The 17,568-nt window shown below is 36.6% G+C and overlaps 1 protein-coding gene across 7 annotated transcripts in view; it reads left to right on the top strand.

Moving 5' to 3' along the window:
* The window catches only part of SETD2 (SET domain containing 2, histone lysine methyltransferase), a 118,240-nt gene that overhangs the window by 67,085 nt on the left and 33,587 nt on the right, over nt 1-17,568 (top strand). For 5 of the 7 annotated variants that reach the window (XM_082411905.1, XM_082411903.1, XM_082411904.1 and 2 more), the window contains exon 13: nt 16,884-16,932. In XM_082411905.1, coding sequence (XP_082268031.1) covers nt 16,884-16,932 — 49 coding nt within the window. Of the gene's footprint in view, nt 1-2,025; nt 2,310-16,883; nt 16,933-17,568 lie in introns of all 7 variants that reach the window. The other 2 variants (XR_014250514.1, XR_014250515.1) reach the window with 2 other exon arrangements.

Raw genomic sequence — 17,568 nt, 5'->3', positions numbered from 1 at the left:
GTATATAGCATGATGTGCAGGGTTTTCTTTGCAGAGAACCCAGTCTGGGTCTTGGATAAACACAGAAGTGAATAACAGGATGAGCCTAGGAGAGATGTGGCAAATTCTGATTGTAAGTGGGATCCTGGGATCCAGGTCTTGAGGACCCTGTGGGAACAGGTTACTACCTAGCCTCTGTTTTTCTGTTCCTCCTTTCTTGCGCCAGAGGTGAAGCAACCAGATAAACCAAGAATACAGAGTTGCAGCAAAATGGACACCTGAGTCTTCTCTGTTCCCAATTATGACTACAAAGCTCACCCATTATATCCTACCATTTGACCCATAGGGAACTATCCTTACACTTAGCAGAATGAGTAGTTGGTTGGTTGTGCACTGTGCTTATTTTTGCATTTGTAATTTACTGTGTTGAGACCCTTCTTTAAGTATGGTGTGGTTTCAGCTCTCATTTACCCATTTGAGCTCTTACTCATGCTACTCTTTGATCACCTACAGTTCAGCATAAACTCAGCCTTATTATTTGAAATCTGACCTTTTTATAAATATAAAAGGAAAGATTCAGAGTAAATCTGTTTATGATACAACATGTGAACGCAGGAACTGGAGTTGCAATTAATTGAAAGAGCTGCTGAGACAGTCATTTGTGTGAACCTTTATTTAAGGCCTGCTTTGTGAGGTCACAGGAGTCCCTGGACGAAGTCCCTCTTGTGTTTGGAGACTGCTAGTAGAGCCTGTACTATGATTGGCTCAGTAAGGAAGGTGGAAATGGAGACAAGCACTCAGGTGAAGGTAGAAAAGACCTTACAGACATAGTTTTATAGAGAGGGGGGTTGTAGACCTAGTAGTTCACTTTTGCCTGAGAAGGCTCTGGTTGACGTAATATAGAAAAAAAAAAAAAAAAAAAGACATAATCATCTTAATTTCTTAAAAACCTGTCTCTTCTTAAAATCTGGAATAAGTAAATGTTTTTGTTTCTCTGTATGGTAGTTTTTTTTAATTATAATTGTAATGATATAAATTATTCTCTGGGATATCCTTAACTCAATTAGATATAACTGGTACTTTAAACTCACACTCCAGACATAAATGTTTTTGAGTCCTACAAAATTATTTCTTCCCTTGCTTGTCCTCTTCACTCCTATCTGAAAGATCGAAGTGGTTGCACAGTACTATGTAGACTGATGATCCTCTTGACTTGAGGTTTAAAATTTTATTTGTACCTAAAATATATTCTTCTTAACCTTCATATTTTGGATTTATCCCAGTTCTTAGCATCAAGGAAGTTATTAAATAAAATCCTCCTTCCTCAAACTTTATAGTTTGCTCTGGAATCATTACCCATCTAGAATTGCATTACTGAGAAATGTTTTTGCTTGCCTGAACTGTGATGTTTTGTTATGCATTGGTGCTGGGGTTCTTAATTCATCTATCATTCTAATTAACATTCACCATGGTTCTAATTTCAAAACCGGTTATAGTTGTCCTTAAAAAATATACTTCAGCTAGGGAACCCATAATTTGAACATGTTTTAGAGAAACGACTTGATGTGATTACTATATATCCATCCTATTCCCGGCATTGAAAGAGTTAACTACTTCTGTCTGAATTCCACCTGTGTGTTCAAGTAGACGTTGGCAGAAAAGAAAATGTGTTATTCAACCAACCTTTATTAAGCACCTGTTACCAAGCATGTGTTAGTTGCTGGTGTTAATTTCAAGATTATACTAAAAAGCATTGATCTAAGATTGTGGTTATGTTAGCCACTCCAAGCTTCCCTGACCTTCCCGGGCCACTGTAACATTGCTGGACATGTGTTCCACTTGTCCTTTCTACATACTGGATGGAGTGAAGAACTGAAAGAGGTTGCTTCAGATTTCTTAATCTTGATTTTGCTGTGAAGGCAGACTATAGGGATCATCAGTAAATGAAAGCGGGTGGGAGGGAAGGGAATGAAGCTTCATGAATTACTCTTTGTCCTCCCAGATCTGATGATGATCCCCCTTGTAACTTGAACCATTTCCATCTAGCTTCTCAGGGCAGCAAGGAGCTTGTTAACATCACCAGCTGACCATGTGTCTCCTTTTCTCAACTCCATTTTCAACTTCGTGCTGAAGAAAAACAAGAACCTAGCGTGCATTCTGTGAAGAAAACAGGAAGATGGTTGGGAAGTTGGATGATGCATGAAAAATATAATAGGTGAAAAGAGGACAGAGGTGGTTAACTCACTGGCACCGGCGTTATTTTGGTGCGTCCATTGCCGACAATGGATGTCGTTCTGGGAAAATCCCGACTCCTGGCGAGAAAGGATTAAGTGAGCTACTTTTTCTATACCTCTATACACAGGACCACTGCCTTGGCTCCACAAGGCTTACACATTTTTGACTCCTAAAGTAGACCTCAACAAGAAACATCACTTAGCACATTGCTACACATGAGCATGTATTCATTTTCACATGCAAATTAACTGGGCTACATTTTCAGCAGGGACATGTGCATATATTTCTGTTTGTAAAAGGAATTACTGTACATCACCCCTCATGCTGAAAATATACCCGAGACTTCACAGGGCAAAACAGCTGTTTATAAGTGATGATTAATTATAAACTTGACTGGAAAATCTTCATTTGGATCATGAGAAGAAGAGGTAAGGTTCCCGTGAATTTGGCAGTTTCAGTTGCAATTAAACAGCTGAGAGATTGTGATGGCTAGTGATTCCAGAGCCTCTCTTATAAACACTTAGGTTACAGGATGTGTGTCTCCTTATAGTGAAGTCTGAGTAGTTACAGTTACATCTGGATTAGATGATTTAGGGACATTTTGTACATGTGATAAGTTGGACTTTTCTTAAGAACCATCCTTATTATCTTTTTCATCTTTATTCTCCAGATATTATCTTTAATTAAACATATTATTTTCCTAGAAAGTTAAGCATTGAACTCTCTACAAAAGTTTTAAATAATTCAGAGAGTTACTCAACTGAAAAGTTTTGAGTCTGGGGGAACTCCCTGGCGGTCCAGTGGTTAGGACTCTGTGCTTCCACTGCTGGGGGCCTGGGTTCAATCCCTGGTCGGGGCACTAAGATCCCAAAAGCCGCGTGGTCAAAAAAAATAAAACAAGTTTTGAGTCATTGCTTGGAATTTCGGTTCCTAACTAATATGTGAAATCTGCTATGCAACATTTCAAAATGAAATGATGTGCCCTGAATTTCTGTAATAAATTTCAAAATCCTTAGTAGACATTATTCTGTCTTCAAAAGGATCAGTATTACTTATCCTTTTGTTTAACATACAGAATTGCCCCCAAAGAGCACTATTTTAGGTACCACTACATTGAATTTTTGTAATAAGAATCTCATTTGATAAAAGGCAAACATGGTCTAAAACTTCCTAGTAGCCTGGTTTCTTTATTATCAGATAATACTTTCATCTAAATTATGGGTTGGCCTAATCTGCCCCGCTGCCTTTTTTCGTAAATGAAGTTTTGGGAGCCCAGCCAAGTTCGTTCATTTACATACGTCTGTGACTGCTTTTGCACTGTACTGGTAGAGTTGAGTAGTTGCATCAGACTGGATGGCCAACAGAGCCTAAAATATTTATTGCTTTGTCCTTTACTGAAAAAGTTTGCCAACACCTAATCTAAATGATAAAGTACAGAATCTGGCTGCTCTAAACATTCTGATTTTGAATGAAGTCATTTTGACACTTTATTCTTTTGGGTGAGCTCTTAATTCTATTTCCCCTAAAGACATAATGACCATGTTTCCATACCCCATGAAGTTACTTTTTAAAAAAAAAAAGTCTTGACTCTGTTTAGGAAAAGTTACTTTAAGTGATTTGGATATAGGACTATCTGAGAAGTGGGAGAGTAATAAATACATTATAGAATTACTGGGCTAGAAGACACCTGTAAGGAATGTTGTTCTTCCCTCAGGACCATGATCAAGTTAGTCAGAAACTTAAGAGACTTTTTGAGTACAGATAAGTTGGTATAATCTAGTTTTATATATAACCATAATGAAAATATATAAATTTTTCTTCTTAATGTTCTTAACTTTTGATTTTGATGTAATTTCAGACTTACAGGATAACTGCAAGAATACTGTTCTTTATGTATTCTTCATGTGATACACATCCAGTGACAGATGTATGTTAAAAACAGTAAAAATTCCTCTAAACCCTTCATCCAGATTCCCCAGTGTTAACATTTTACCAAATTTACCTTAACATTTTCTCTTAATTTCTTTTTAACTTTTAAAGAATAAGTTATAGATATCATGCCCACTGCGCCTAGATATTTTAGTGTGTATTTCCTAAAAACAAGGACATTCTTCTTTATGACTTCAGTGTACTTATCGAAATCAGAAAATTACAGTGACACAATACTATTAATCTGTTAAACAGACCTCATTCAGATTTTGCCACTTGTGTACATAATGTCCTCTGTAGAAAAAAGAAAATTTCTGATCCAGAATCTGACCTGAGATCAAGCATTACATTGAGTTGTATCTCTTTAGTATCCTTTAATCTGGAATAGTTAGTTCCTCAGTCTTTGGCTTTTATAAACTTCACATTTTTGAATATTTTAAAAGTTTTTAGAATATTCCTCAATTTGGGTTTGTCTGAAGTTCTGTTTGGAATGTTCGTTTATCCCATTACTGGCATTGTCAACTTCAGTCACTTGGTTAAGTTGGTGTCTGCCAGGTTTCTCCAATGTAAAGTTACTATTTTCCCCTTTATAATTAAAGAGTATAATATAGGAGCACCTTTGGAAATAATAAATACTCTTTTTTGTGAAATTTATCCATCCAGTGAATTTGCCTGAATCTTGTACAGCTATGATTGTTAACAAATGATGGTTTTCTAATCCATCATTCCTTTTTCTGTATTTCTATACAGTGGTAGCAGTCTTAACAGGTTATTAAAATTACTTGCTTAGATGCTTGTTTCTCCTCACAGGACCATGAGATATTCAAGGGCAGAGACCATTCCTTAATCATTGGTAGTTAGAGTTACTTTTATCATGGTATATTTTTAGTAATGGTTGTAATAAGTTACCACTTAATAATAGTGAATGACTACTCTGTGCCCCCTACAATCTGTGCTACATTCAGTATCCAGAGTGATCTTTTTGGAAATATACATCTGTTCATGTCAAAGTCCTATTTAAAACTTTTAAACGGTTCCTCATTACATTGTTAAGTTAAATCCATTTTTCTTAACAAGGCTTGCATACCATGGCATAATCTGGTCCTTATTTATGTATGCATTTTCACCTCAAGAGTTTCTGGCCTACCAGAGGGACAGTGCCACTAATGTTCACACACACACACACACACTCATTGACTTGTTTCTGAGAAGAGTTTCTTTTGTTTAGATGTCTCTTCTCATTTAAGTTTCATCCTTTCCCCTGAAAACCATTCCTGTTCCTCCAAGACAGAGTATTCTCCCTTTTCTATATGCTCCCATAACATCCTTTCCAATCATAGCAGATAACATTTCATAATTGTACATTGTGCAGAGGCAGAGACTGTGTCTGTCTTGGTCACTTGAGTCTCCCCAGGGCATTGTGAGAGCGTACTTTGTACTTTGGCACTTCATAAATATTTGAATGATGAAGTGAAGAAGGTCCTTCTTTTTCCATGGTACTACACTGCTGCTATTTTTTTTTTAATTTAAATTTAATTTTTTGGCTGTACACCATGGCATGTGGCGTCTTCCCTGACCAGGGACCGAACCCACGCCCCTTGCAGTATAAGCACGGAGTCTTAACCACTGGACCACCAGGGAAGTCCCGATTCTTCTTGAATCCATAATGTGTATATTTTATTTGATAGGTGGTCAGAAAATATTTGAATGAGTGTCATGTAATCTTTACAACCCTGTAAAGTAAGTGGTGGTGTTTTTATCAACTGTAAAAGGGAAACAAACAGGCCCATGAGTTTGTAACTTAACTTTAAGTGACATAGCTGAAAATTATCTTCTGATTTTAATCCTATGTTCTTTCCATTCCTTTTTCTGATCCAGCAAATAGTGATTGCTACGTCCTTGCTAGACAGTTCATGCAATTATGTATCTTTGCTGAATACTTTTCAGACTTCTCTCAATCTGTTTCTGTTTTAATAACTGTAATAAGTTCAAATTCATTCTTAAATCATAGAAATTATCATTTTAGTGTTTTGTTCAAGTATCTTTTTTTCCTTAATGCTGCAGAGATCAACCTGTGATCCATGATTGAATTTCAAGGGATTTTCAGAACGCCTGAAATCATACGTAAAACTGTGGGGTTTTCTGGGGCAAGGGTCCATAAATATGAGCAGTTTCTCAAACAGGGGTGTGTATATATGTGGGTTGGGAAAAGAACAAATTGTAGTCCAAAAAGTGTCTTCTGGATGGTCTTAGCTGCAGTGTTGTATTGACTAGTGCAACATATAACTTCAGTGAAGTCTCTTGGAGAGCTGTGGTGATTTTTAAGTTTTAATTAGAAAAACTATAGAGGAGGTAAATTTGAAAGTGTAAAAGAAAATCTTGGATTTGGAATTAACTTGCCTAGAAAACAGAAATCTGAAATTTGAGAAACATTTAATCATCATGACCTTGATTATTCTTCAGTGATTACTTACCAGCATAAAACTTTAATTTTTCTACACACATGTTTTACTACTGGGCTGGGGAGGCCTTGAAAGCAGGCACATGTGTCAGGTGTTCACCTTGTGCTTCAGTACTAGTGGAAGCTCGGCACATTTTAGATGCGTGTTGAATAAAACCGAGTGTTGTTAAGGTAGATTTTTTGAATTAGAGTCAAGGTGGGTAAGGCTAGAGAAGGAGGAAGTTGGGGGGACAAGTTTAAACTGAATGGCAGGGACTTCCCTGGTAGCGCAGTGGTTAAGAATCTACCCACAAATGCAGGGGAGACGGGTTCGAGCCCTGGTCTGGGAAGATCCCACTTGCTGCGGAACAACGAAGCCCGTGCGCCACAACTACTGAGCCTGCACTCTGGAGCCCTCAGGCCGCAACTACTGAGCCCGCGTGCCACAACTTCTGAAGCCCACGCACCTGGAGCCCATGCTCCGCAATGAGGGAAGCCACTGCAATGAGAAGCCCGTGCACCACGACGAAAAGTAGCCCCCACTTGCTGCAACTAGAGAAAGCCTGGGCACAGCAACGAAGACCCAATGCAGCCAAAAATAAATAAATAAATTTATTTAAAAAGAGAGAGAGAAATGGAATATTACCAGCACCCTGGATGCCTTCCTTTAAAAATAAAAATAAAAAATAAACTGAATGTCAGTGAACTAGGAACGCTTTTTAAGGTATGGTACTGCTAAATAACAGCATTTAGAAGTTGCCTTGGGACTCCCCATGTTCCTTAGGCCTCTGCCTGAGACTTTACAGCCCCTCATTCTTTACCTTGAATGCAGTCACAATGCACAGAAGTCTTTTGGTACTGTGTCTAGGGCTGCTTCTGAGGCATGTTATCTTTTCTTTTAATTTTTAAAATAGACCATTCCTGCACACGACAAAATTCAAAAGGCATACTGCAAAAGGCAACATTTCACTCCTGTCCCTGCCCCGTGTCCTGTTCCCTGGAGGCAACCAATACAACTAGTTTGTTGTGAGCGTTCTGGAGAGAATTTGTGCATATTATGTGTATATATTTTGCCTTTTTTACAAATCTGGCACCACTGTTTAGCTCCTTTTTACTTAATATATTGTAAAGATTATTTCATACCAGTTTATGAAGAATTTATTTTTCATAACTGCCTAGTATTTTATTGTATAAATATACCATAATCAGTTTATCATAATCATATATTAATCAGTCTTCTATTTCGGCCATTTAGGTTGATTCCTTTCTTTAGCTTAGCAGCAATTAACTTTTTGAACATGTTCACATATGTGGGATATACATGTTGGATAAATTACTAAAAGTTGTGTATCTGAGTCATAGTCTGTGTTATTTGTAATTTTGATAGGTACTGTCAAATCTCTCTTCATAGTTGTACCAGTTTAACTCTCATCAGCAATGTTTATGTGTAAGAGTGCCTGTTTCACTACACCCTGGCGAACACAGGTGTTGTCTAACTTTATGTTGGTCAGACTGATAGGCAAAAATGGAATATTGTTATAGTTTTAATTTGCATTTCTCTTATGCATGAAGTATTGAATATATTTACGTTTATATTTCCTATTGTAAGAACTATGTCCATATCCTTTGCCCATTTTTCTGAGTGGCTGAAAACTGAAATTGGATCTTATTATCTTTTGTTTGTTGGGAGCCCAGCTGTCTGAAGTTAGAGTGTTTCTTCAGGGGTTTAAAAGAATAAATAAAATTATTCTACTCCCTTTTCCCCTTACTCTCCCTTCCTCCGCCCCTCTCGTGTGTGATTTTATAAAACTTCCAGACATGGGTATTATCTTCTAAGTTATTTTTCCAGTCAAATCTCAGGACATCTGTGACCTAATGGAGATACCCCTACTCCCACTTTTTGTAATACAATTTATGAGATAAAATCATAGACTCTTAACACTTTACAGGGGTATGATGATCGAGGTACAGTTCTTCCTTCTATTAAAGGAAGCTAAATCCAGGTTATAGAACCTTTACCACTGAAAGCGTTTCACAGAATTATGCTGAGGGAAAAGGAGCCTAGGGTATTTACATATCAGTATTTGCCCAGTAATTTCTTTCTTTCTTTTTCTTTTTTTTCTTTTTAACCTTAGAGTGGTATAGGGCCATAGACATTGAAGTTATATGTTGTATGTTCATTTTTTTAATTTTGTTGTTGTTAATCAAGAAAATAGATTTTTAAAATCTTTATGCTAGTATATAGAATTATGAATCAGGTTCCATGACAGTCATATATTACCCAAAGATGTGCTTTTATTTCTCTAGATCAAGGGTTGGCAATTTTTTTCTGTAAAAGGTCAGATAGTAAATATTAAAATACTTAAATTTAAAATGTGACTGTGAGGCCTCAGTCTCCTCCTCCCTTCTTCTTCCCTTCTTTCTGCCTTTTTCTTCCCCTTTCTTCTTTTTCTTCTTCCCTCCCCTTTTCTCCCTCTCTTTAAAAATACAAAAAACCATTCTTAGCTGGGGTTGAAGGGGCACTTAAAGAACCAGGCTGCAGGTCAGACTTTAGGGTGTAGTTTGCTGACCCCTGCACTGGTGTGTGGAATTGTGAATCAGGTTTCTTTACAGTCTGATACTACCCAGATGTAAGTGTTTTAATATCCTTAGCCTAAATGACTAACAGAATTGATTTAACCATGTATTTTCCAAGATGATTTGTCTGTAAGCCGTATGGTTTCAATGGGAACCAAATGAGCTTAGTTTTTTCTGTTGTCATTTTTTGGCTGCACCGCATAGCTTGCGAGATCTTAGTTCCCCCACCAGGGATTGAACCCAGGGCATGGTAGTGAAAGTGCCAAGTCTTAACCACTGGACTGCCAGGGAATTCCTGAGCTTATTTATTTATTTATTTATTTATTATCATTTTATTTTTCTAAGTTCTTATCTCTTTTTCTAGATTTTCAGTGTTCAGTAAATTCACGTAAATATTTAGTTTCTTTGCTTCTAACCCTGAAACTTGACAAATACCTGAAAATCCTGGGAAAAAGGATTTTTTTAAAGTGGGGTTTTAAAAAATCTAATGCATTCAGTTATCTTGGAGAAGCTTCTCTCTCACATGTAACTAAATACATAAACATTCATATATACATATTCACACGTATATGGTATTCTCAGTATCTTCACAGTTTCAAAATTGCTTAGAGAAACAAAAATTATGACAAAAAACATTAGTGAACTGAACACTTAAAAAAATTCTTATTCAAACGTCCCTTCTCAGTTAACATCAGCTTGTATCATTGTCCAATGGGTTATTTTCTTTTTCAGCCAAAGTCTCACTGTTATAAAAGTTGGCAGACCTATTAAATAAAAATGCACTGATTTCATAAAGTCAGTAAAAATAATGTTGAAGAAGTTGGAAAGGAAATATATAAGACCACTAGTGTACTAGAAGCATTTTCAGAAAAAGTAATGAAAAGATTCTGAGATACTCTTGGGAAAAGAATGTTGCATCATGTTATCAGTTAATTATTTGGAAAAAGTATACCAAAAAATATCAACAATTGACTCATCTTTTGGGGGGAAGAGTTGGTGAAGTTTTGTCTCATGTATTGATTTTGGGATTACAAATAAATGTTAGTGAGTTGGTGAATTTGCAGATACAGAATCTCTGAATAATGAGGATAAATGGAATCATGAAATCTGTGGCTTTTTGTGTCTGGCTGCTTTTACTTAGCATAGTGTTTTCAGGCTTTATCCATGTTGTACTATGTATCAGTAGTTAATTACACTTTATAGCTGAATAATACTCCATTGTATGGATATCATTTTCTACATATAGTTATATGAGCCAGTATGAAATTGGGTGGGGGACGGATGGATAAACGCAGATGCAGAATTGCTAGGTCATAGTCTTTTTGTTTCTTATTTGATGCTCTTTGCCTTTTTAATCAAAGGTATTTTATGTTTCTTTAATTCTGGAAAACTCATCTTCATTATTTCTCAAAAAAGTTCCTTCTCTCCTAGAATTCCTTTTACCTGAAGTTGGCACTTTAACTTCTAGCCTCCATATCGCATAACTTTGCTTTCACATTTTCTTTTTGTCCCTTCCTGCTGCTTTTTATCTCCTCTTCCAGCTGTAAAAATGGCACCTTGCTCAGAGTCTCTTTCTCTTTTTTGTTCTTAGTCTTGCTGTCATTTAGGAATAAAGATTTGTTTGACACATACACTACACAATTTTATCTGTACTTGCTAATAACAAGGAAAAATAGTCTTAATTGTAAAAAGTAAATCTGTTATTACAGAATATATAATCTGATCTGTATATAATAAAAGGTAAAAAATTATACTCTCATTGTAAATTATTTTGTTCTCAAAGTCTTGTTTAGCTAAAGAACAGTCTACATCAGTGTTAAATTTTTACACTTCCCAGAAAAAGTATTGTTTTGTAATTTGGTTTTAATCCTGTTTTTTTCTACAGTCTATCCTATTTGAGTCTATTCTATTTGAGTCTATTCTGTATCATTTGAGATGTGTTAAAAATGTGCTGGAGTACTTTGCCAGCAAACTTCCAATGAGTACTTTTTGAGACTGTTGGAAGAAAACATCCCAGTTTAGACCCATTTAGTGTGACCTATTAGCAGTAGGTAACTTTTTCAAGTGTCGTTTGTTTTTTTAACTAAAAATGGGTAGTATAAAAACCGTATAATTAAAAGTAAACTTTTTTTTCCATAAGAGAATCCATTTACTCAGAATCTATTTACTGTACTTTAAATATAATCTAACTGCTTTTGGGGAATCATGATTCACATACAATAAAGACAAAAACATCGAACTCATAGCTGTATAATATTTCTTGAGTTAAAATGGTGCTTTGTGTTAGTATCTACATTCCTTTCTTTTCTCCCCAGCTTTATTGTGATATAACTGACATTTAACATTGTGTAAGTTTAACGTGTACACGTGTTGATTTGATACACATATATATTGCAAACTGGTTACCACCATAGTGTTAGCTAACACCTGCATTATTACCATTTCTTTTTTTCGGGGAGAATATTAAAGATCTATTCTCTTGGCAACTTTCAAGTATATAATACAGTATTATTAACTGTATCACTATGCTGTACATTAGATCCCCGGAACTTACTCATCTTTTTATTTATTTATTTATTTATTTTTGGCTGTGTTGGGTCTTCGTTTCTGTGCGAGGGCTTTCTCTAGTTGCGGCAAGCGGGGGCCACTCTTCATCGCGGTGCGCGGGCCTCTCACTGTCGCGGCCTCTCTTGTTGCGGAGCACAGGCTCCAGACGCGCAGGCTCAGTAGTTGTGGCTCACGGGCCTAGTTGCTCCGCGGCAACGGGATCTTCCCAGACCAGGGCTCGAACCCGTGTCCCCTGCATTGGCAGGTAGATTCTCAACCACTGCGCCACCAGGGAAGCCCCTTACTCATCTTATAATTGGAAGTTTGTAACTTTTTGACCAAGTTTGTTACTCTACCTCCCTTCACCCCTGTTTTAGTCTCTGTTTCTATGAGTTCAGCTATTTTGGATTACATATAATAAGTGATATTGTACAGTGTTTGTCTTTCTCTGTCTTATTTCATTTAGCATAATATCCTCAGGGTCTATCCATGTCACAAATGGCAAGGTGCCCTTCTTTCTCCTGATTGAATGATACCCATTGTATACATATACCATAGCTTCTCTATCCATTCATCTCTTGATGGACACTTAGGTTGTTTCTGTATTTTGGCTACTGTGAATAATGCTGCAGTGAACATGGGAGTCAGGCATCTCTTTGAGATCTGCTTTTCATTTTGTTTGGATACATACCCAGAAGTGGGATTGCTGGCAGGTGTTTATTAAGAAATGGAAAACTTATGATATGATTCAGGTATAAAGACTTTCCACGTTTTAATTTCATTTTCCTTCAAGTCAGCTTGTTTTTCTCTATGTACCTTCTTTCTTGGCAATCTCTGACAGTAACACAATATATCGATTGTTTTCTTAAGGTTTTCCCAAATTGTGGATCTCTTGCTTTAGCCTATTTCCTGAATTTTAGGTCTGTATTTTCGGCTTTCTCTCTCTCTTTTTTTTTTTTTAATAAATTTGTTTACTTATTTATTTTTGGCTGCATTGGGTCTTTGTTGCTGTGCATGGGCTTTGTCTAGTTGTGGTGAGCAGGGACTACTCTTTGTTACAGTGTGCGGGCTTCCCATTGCAGTGGCTTCTCTTGTTGCAGAGCACGGGCTCTAGGCACACGGGCTTCACTAGTTGTGACACATGGCCTCAGTACTTGTGGTTTGTGGGCTCTAGAGCGCAGGCTCAGTAGTTGTGCACATGGGCTTAGTTGCTCTGCGTCATGTGGGGTCTTCCCGGACCAGGGCTTGAACCGGTGTCCCCTGAATTGGCAGGTGGACTCTTTAACCACTGCACCACCAGGGAAGTCCCTTCAGGCTTCTCTTGGCTCTCTCCTCCACTTGCCTTTCAGACTCGAGCTCATAATCTTGTTTTTATGAGCTAATTCTTCATCTTTGGTGTACATTTCTGTTAACATCTTCATCATTTTTCAAGTAACCCATAGTCAAAACATATACCCCTTTTGTAATTTAAAAAATTTCTATTGCTAATTATAACAGTTGCTTTAAAAACACTTTCTAGATAACTAAACTTTTCAGTTAGGGACAGTATTGTTGGAAGACAACTTCTTTTGAAATTATGACAGGTTAGAATGACATCTTCAGATCTTTTGCAGGTGTTATTTTAAATAGCCACGACCGCCTAGTTATTTGCACAGAAGTAGAGCTTGGACACTTGATCTATTTTGAATGCCCCGTTGTCGAATTTATATGCATATATTTATTAATCTATGCCTATATCATCTAAATGCTGGATAATTCATTTACAGTAACCTTCGAAAGATTTTCCATCACTCTGTCAGGAATTATTGTTAGGGCTTATAAATGATTGTACCTAGTATGGTACAATGTACACTGTAGACAATTTATGAGATGTATTTCACACCATCTAGAATCTTGAGTTTTCGACCCTCCACATTGGAGTGTCTTTAACATTCTCTTCTGGTAGACAAAATTTTGAGACCTTATAACTCTGAAAAATACCTTTATTCTATTCTTGTTTGGCAAATCATATAATTACCATTTGGAAATAAATTTTCCTTCAAAATGTTCAAGATGTCATTGCATCATTTTCCAGCTTACAGTGTTGCTATTTTGATACCATTTTGACTCCTTTGTTGTGGGAGGTGCTCTGAGTCCTCTCTATCTGGTGACTTAATATGTCTTTCAGTTCTAAAAAATTTTCTTTTCTTTTTTTTTTAAATACTTTCTTACCCTCAGTTTTCTCTCTCCCTGCTTTCTGGCTACCTGTTAGGAGATGTAGGACTTCTAACTCTTATCCTCTAATTTTATTTTTTTAATCTCCCATTTAGATAAAGGATTAGTGTGAATGAAGGCAACTCAGATAGCGTTTTCAGCAGTGGATTCTGTGCCATGCGGGTGTGACATTATTCCAAACAGATTTTCATATCATGTAGGCTAACACTATTGCTATTTATTCACAAGACAGAATGATCCTAAGAAATGTTACAGTAATCTTTATAGTGCTGCTTCCTTCTTACTTTTTGTTGTTGTGGGACTTTGGAAAAATTCTGTTGCATTTCAGGGCCTCAAAGTAGATAATCTTAGTTTCCAGCTTAAATTTTGTATACAACTTTGACAGTATGAAGAGGAGGAAGTTAGTAATTCCAAGTGCTTGGGTGCATGTTGATAGAACTTCCCCATAGTGTTAGGCATACTCTAATAGTCAGTAGCTCTTGGTCACTAATCAGTAGTAATCAGCCATTTTGTGAACATCAGAATACTTCAAAAATTTTTTTAAATTATTTATTTATTTACTTATTTATTTTGGCTGCACTGGATCTTCATTGTGGCGTGCGAACTTCTTAGTTGCGGCATGCATGCAGGCTCTAGTTCCCCAACCAGGGATCGAACCCGGGCGCCCTGCATTGGGAGCACAGAGTCTTACACATTGGACCACCAGGGAAGTCCCTGAATCCTTTTTTTTAAATTGAAGTATGTTTGACATACAATATTAGTTTCATGTGTACAACTTAGTGAGCAGAATACATTTTCTAGTTAGCAGTTGCTCTAAACTTTTGAATGGAATTAAGAATGTATCTTTGAGAAGCATTTCCTCTGGTATATTAACCGCCACCATAGAATGGGTCCCAAACTTGAGGTCTGTAATAAATTGCTATAAATGTTTGTAATAAATACTTGTAATGCTGAGACCTTCTGCAAAAGAAACTAAATAAGTTAAAATTGTGTAATTCTTAGTTGACTCAGATATCCCTCGATACATCTGTTCTGAGCACCCTTCATGAATGAACTCTTTTGGAGTGACTAGGTTTACAGAGTACCTAATGCAACAGTCATTTTCAAACTTTTAAAATTAGCAGAATACCTGTTTTTCCCTATAATGTGGGTAGGTGCTGATAAGTGGTGTTCTTTTTCCCGAGTTTGTTAACCCCTCCAAGAGGTGGATAGAGAAGTCAGAGCTAAAAGTGTTAAGTCCTTCCTCTCTTTATCCCTGATTCATGCCCACAGGTAGACATTGAATTAGACAACTCCAGGCATCCCTCAGAGGAATAGATTGGAATGTATCCTCTCCACAGGCAGAAGCAGCCCAAGAGGAGAAAGAGCCCAGATGGCTCTGAGCTGAGGACAGACATACATAGTTCTTTCTCTCAAATTCTCCCTTGTGAGGAAGGAATGAGTGAGGGCTGTTAAGAGAAGCCAGTAGTTCAGTGATGCCCACTTTCTCTGGACATCAGAATCATCTGGGGAACTTCTAAAAAATACAGATGCCTGGGACCCATTCCCAGAATTTTAGATTCAATTTGTTTTGGATAGTATATCTATAAAAGTTGCCTGGAGTGGTTTAATTCTGCAGCCAGAATTGAGAATCCCAGCTGTAGTGGAAGTTCTACTTAGAAAAGGCTAGGGGGATGGTGGATGTTACCTACATTTGTGGATAAATCCCCAAAAATGGTACTTCTTCCCAGAATAATGCCACTGTGTCATCTGGTACAGATGATAAAAGTGCATCATAACCTTGGGCAGGTTGCTGAGCTTTTTAAGTAAGTTTTCCCATTTGTAAAATGGAGATAACAACCTCATAGTGTTGTTTTGAAATTCAAATAAGATAATGCATTCATACAGATTGCCCTGCGTCTGTAAAGTCCACATTGGCATTTTTAATGGCAGCTGAATATTACATCTTGAACTTTCCTCAGTTGTGTGACATGTGGGTTATTTCGTTTTCCACAAATGCTGCTAGAACCAAAAATCGTGTGGAAAGATTTTTCTTGGAGTACAATTCCTATAAAATGGGATTACCAGGTCATATAGGTGTGGTCAATATTATGAGATTACTCTGAAGGAAGGGTTTTGTATGATGTACCATTGAGAATGTGTGGGTTTGCCATTTGCCCACTTAACAAGGTGACTGGATAAGGAAGTATGTGCCCAAGAGCTACTTGATGGACTTAGAACAGTGAGAGATTGTCAGGGAACAGAATTGTTGCTAGGCTTTAGATTCATACAGCAAGAAAAGGTACCTCAAGGCTTAAAAACATAGTTTATATTTCTCAAGAACAATTTTGATAAAGTATTAGATAGTATTTGAAGAGCAACAATGATCTAAAACTTTCCTTTTTTAAAATAACAGCAGTATAAAAGTAGATTACATTTGGCAATTAGCCAAGTTGATTTTGTATTTATAGAAAAATACGCTGAATAGCAGGAATTGTCTTTACACATGTAATTTTTCTGAAGTGTGTTTATATAGCTGAGTTATTACTAACCTTTTCTCCCCTTAAGTAGGGATGGCAAGTGAGATGTTTGACTTGTTCATATGAATACTCTCAGTAAAGGAACTATAGATGACTTCATTTTATATGCAGAAGGCATATAGAAATTAAGATCATCAGGAGGTGTATTCCTGCCAGAAATAAAATGTCTTAGTTACTTAGTCTGCTACTTGGCTAATGAGGTCATACAAGCCTGGTAGACGTTTAGAAATAAATATGTATTTGTGCTATATGTTTTTACTTGTTTTTTAAGGGACCATGCTCTATTTTTATTTAAAGCCAAACATAAGTAAAATTTCGGAGAAAAATTAAATACCAGATTGTTCCTCCCCATTTCTTTGTTGCCATGTGAAATCACTCAGCTTCAAAGCAATCACCACTTCCATTCCACACTGATAACTCTTCTTTTGGTTTATTTTTTGCAGGAGGTATATCGAATTCCAAAGAAAAGTCAAACTGAAAAGGAGAGCACAAGTAGGTATTCAGAGATACTTTGTGCATATGGCTTTACAGATATTCTTTTAGAAATATGCAGATGTAACTGATAAGAACTTTATTTTGTTTTTGAAACCAGAGAATATGTCATTAGGTAAATGAAATATTTGGTATAAGTTTGAAAACATGGGTTTTTAAAAAAATTTTATTGGAGTATAGTTGATTTACAATGTTGTGTTAGTTTCAGGTGTACTGCAGAGTGAATCAGTTATACATATACATATATCCACTCTTTTTTAGATTCTTTTTACGTATAGGCCATTACAGAGCATTGAGTAGAGTTCCCTGTGCTATACAGTAGGTCCTTACTAGTTATCTGTTTTATGTATAGTAGTGTGTATATGTCAATCCCAATTTCTCAATTTATCCTTCCCCACCTTCCCCCCTGGTAACCATAAGTTTATTTTCTACATATGTGACTTTCTCTCTGTTTTGCAAATAAGTTCATTTGTACCATTTTTTTAGATTCCACACATAAGTGATATCATATGATATTTGTCTTTCTCTGACTTAACTTCACTCAGTATGACAAACTCTAGGTCCATCATGTTACTGCAAATGGCATTATTTCATTCTTTTTTATGGCTGAGTAATATTCCATTGTATATATGTACC

This window comes from Balaenoptera physalus (genome assembly GCF_965194825.1).
Source record: "Balaenoptera physalus genome assembly, chromosome: 11".
NCBI lineage: Eukaryota > Metazoa > Chordata > Mammalia > Artiodactyla > Balaenopteridae > Balaenoptera > Balaenoptera physalus.
This window is presented reverse-complemented; position numbering and strand designations above follow the sequence as displayed.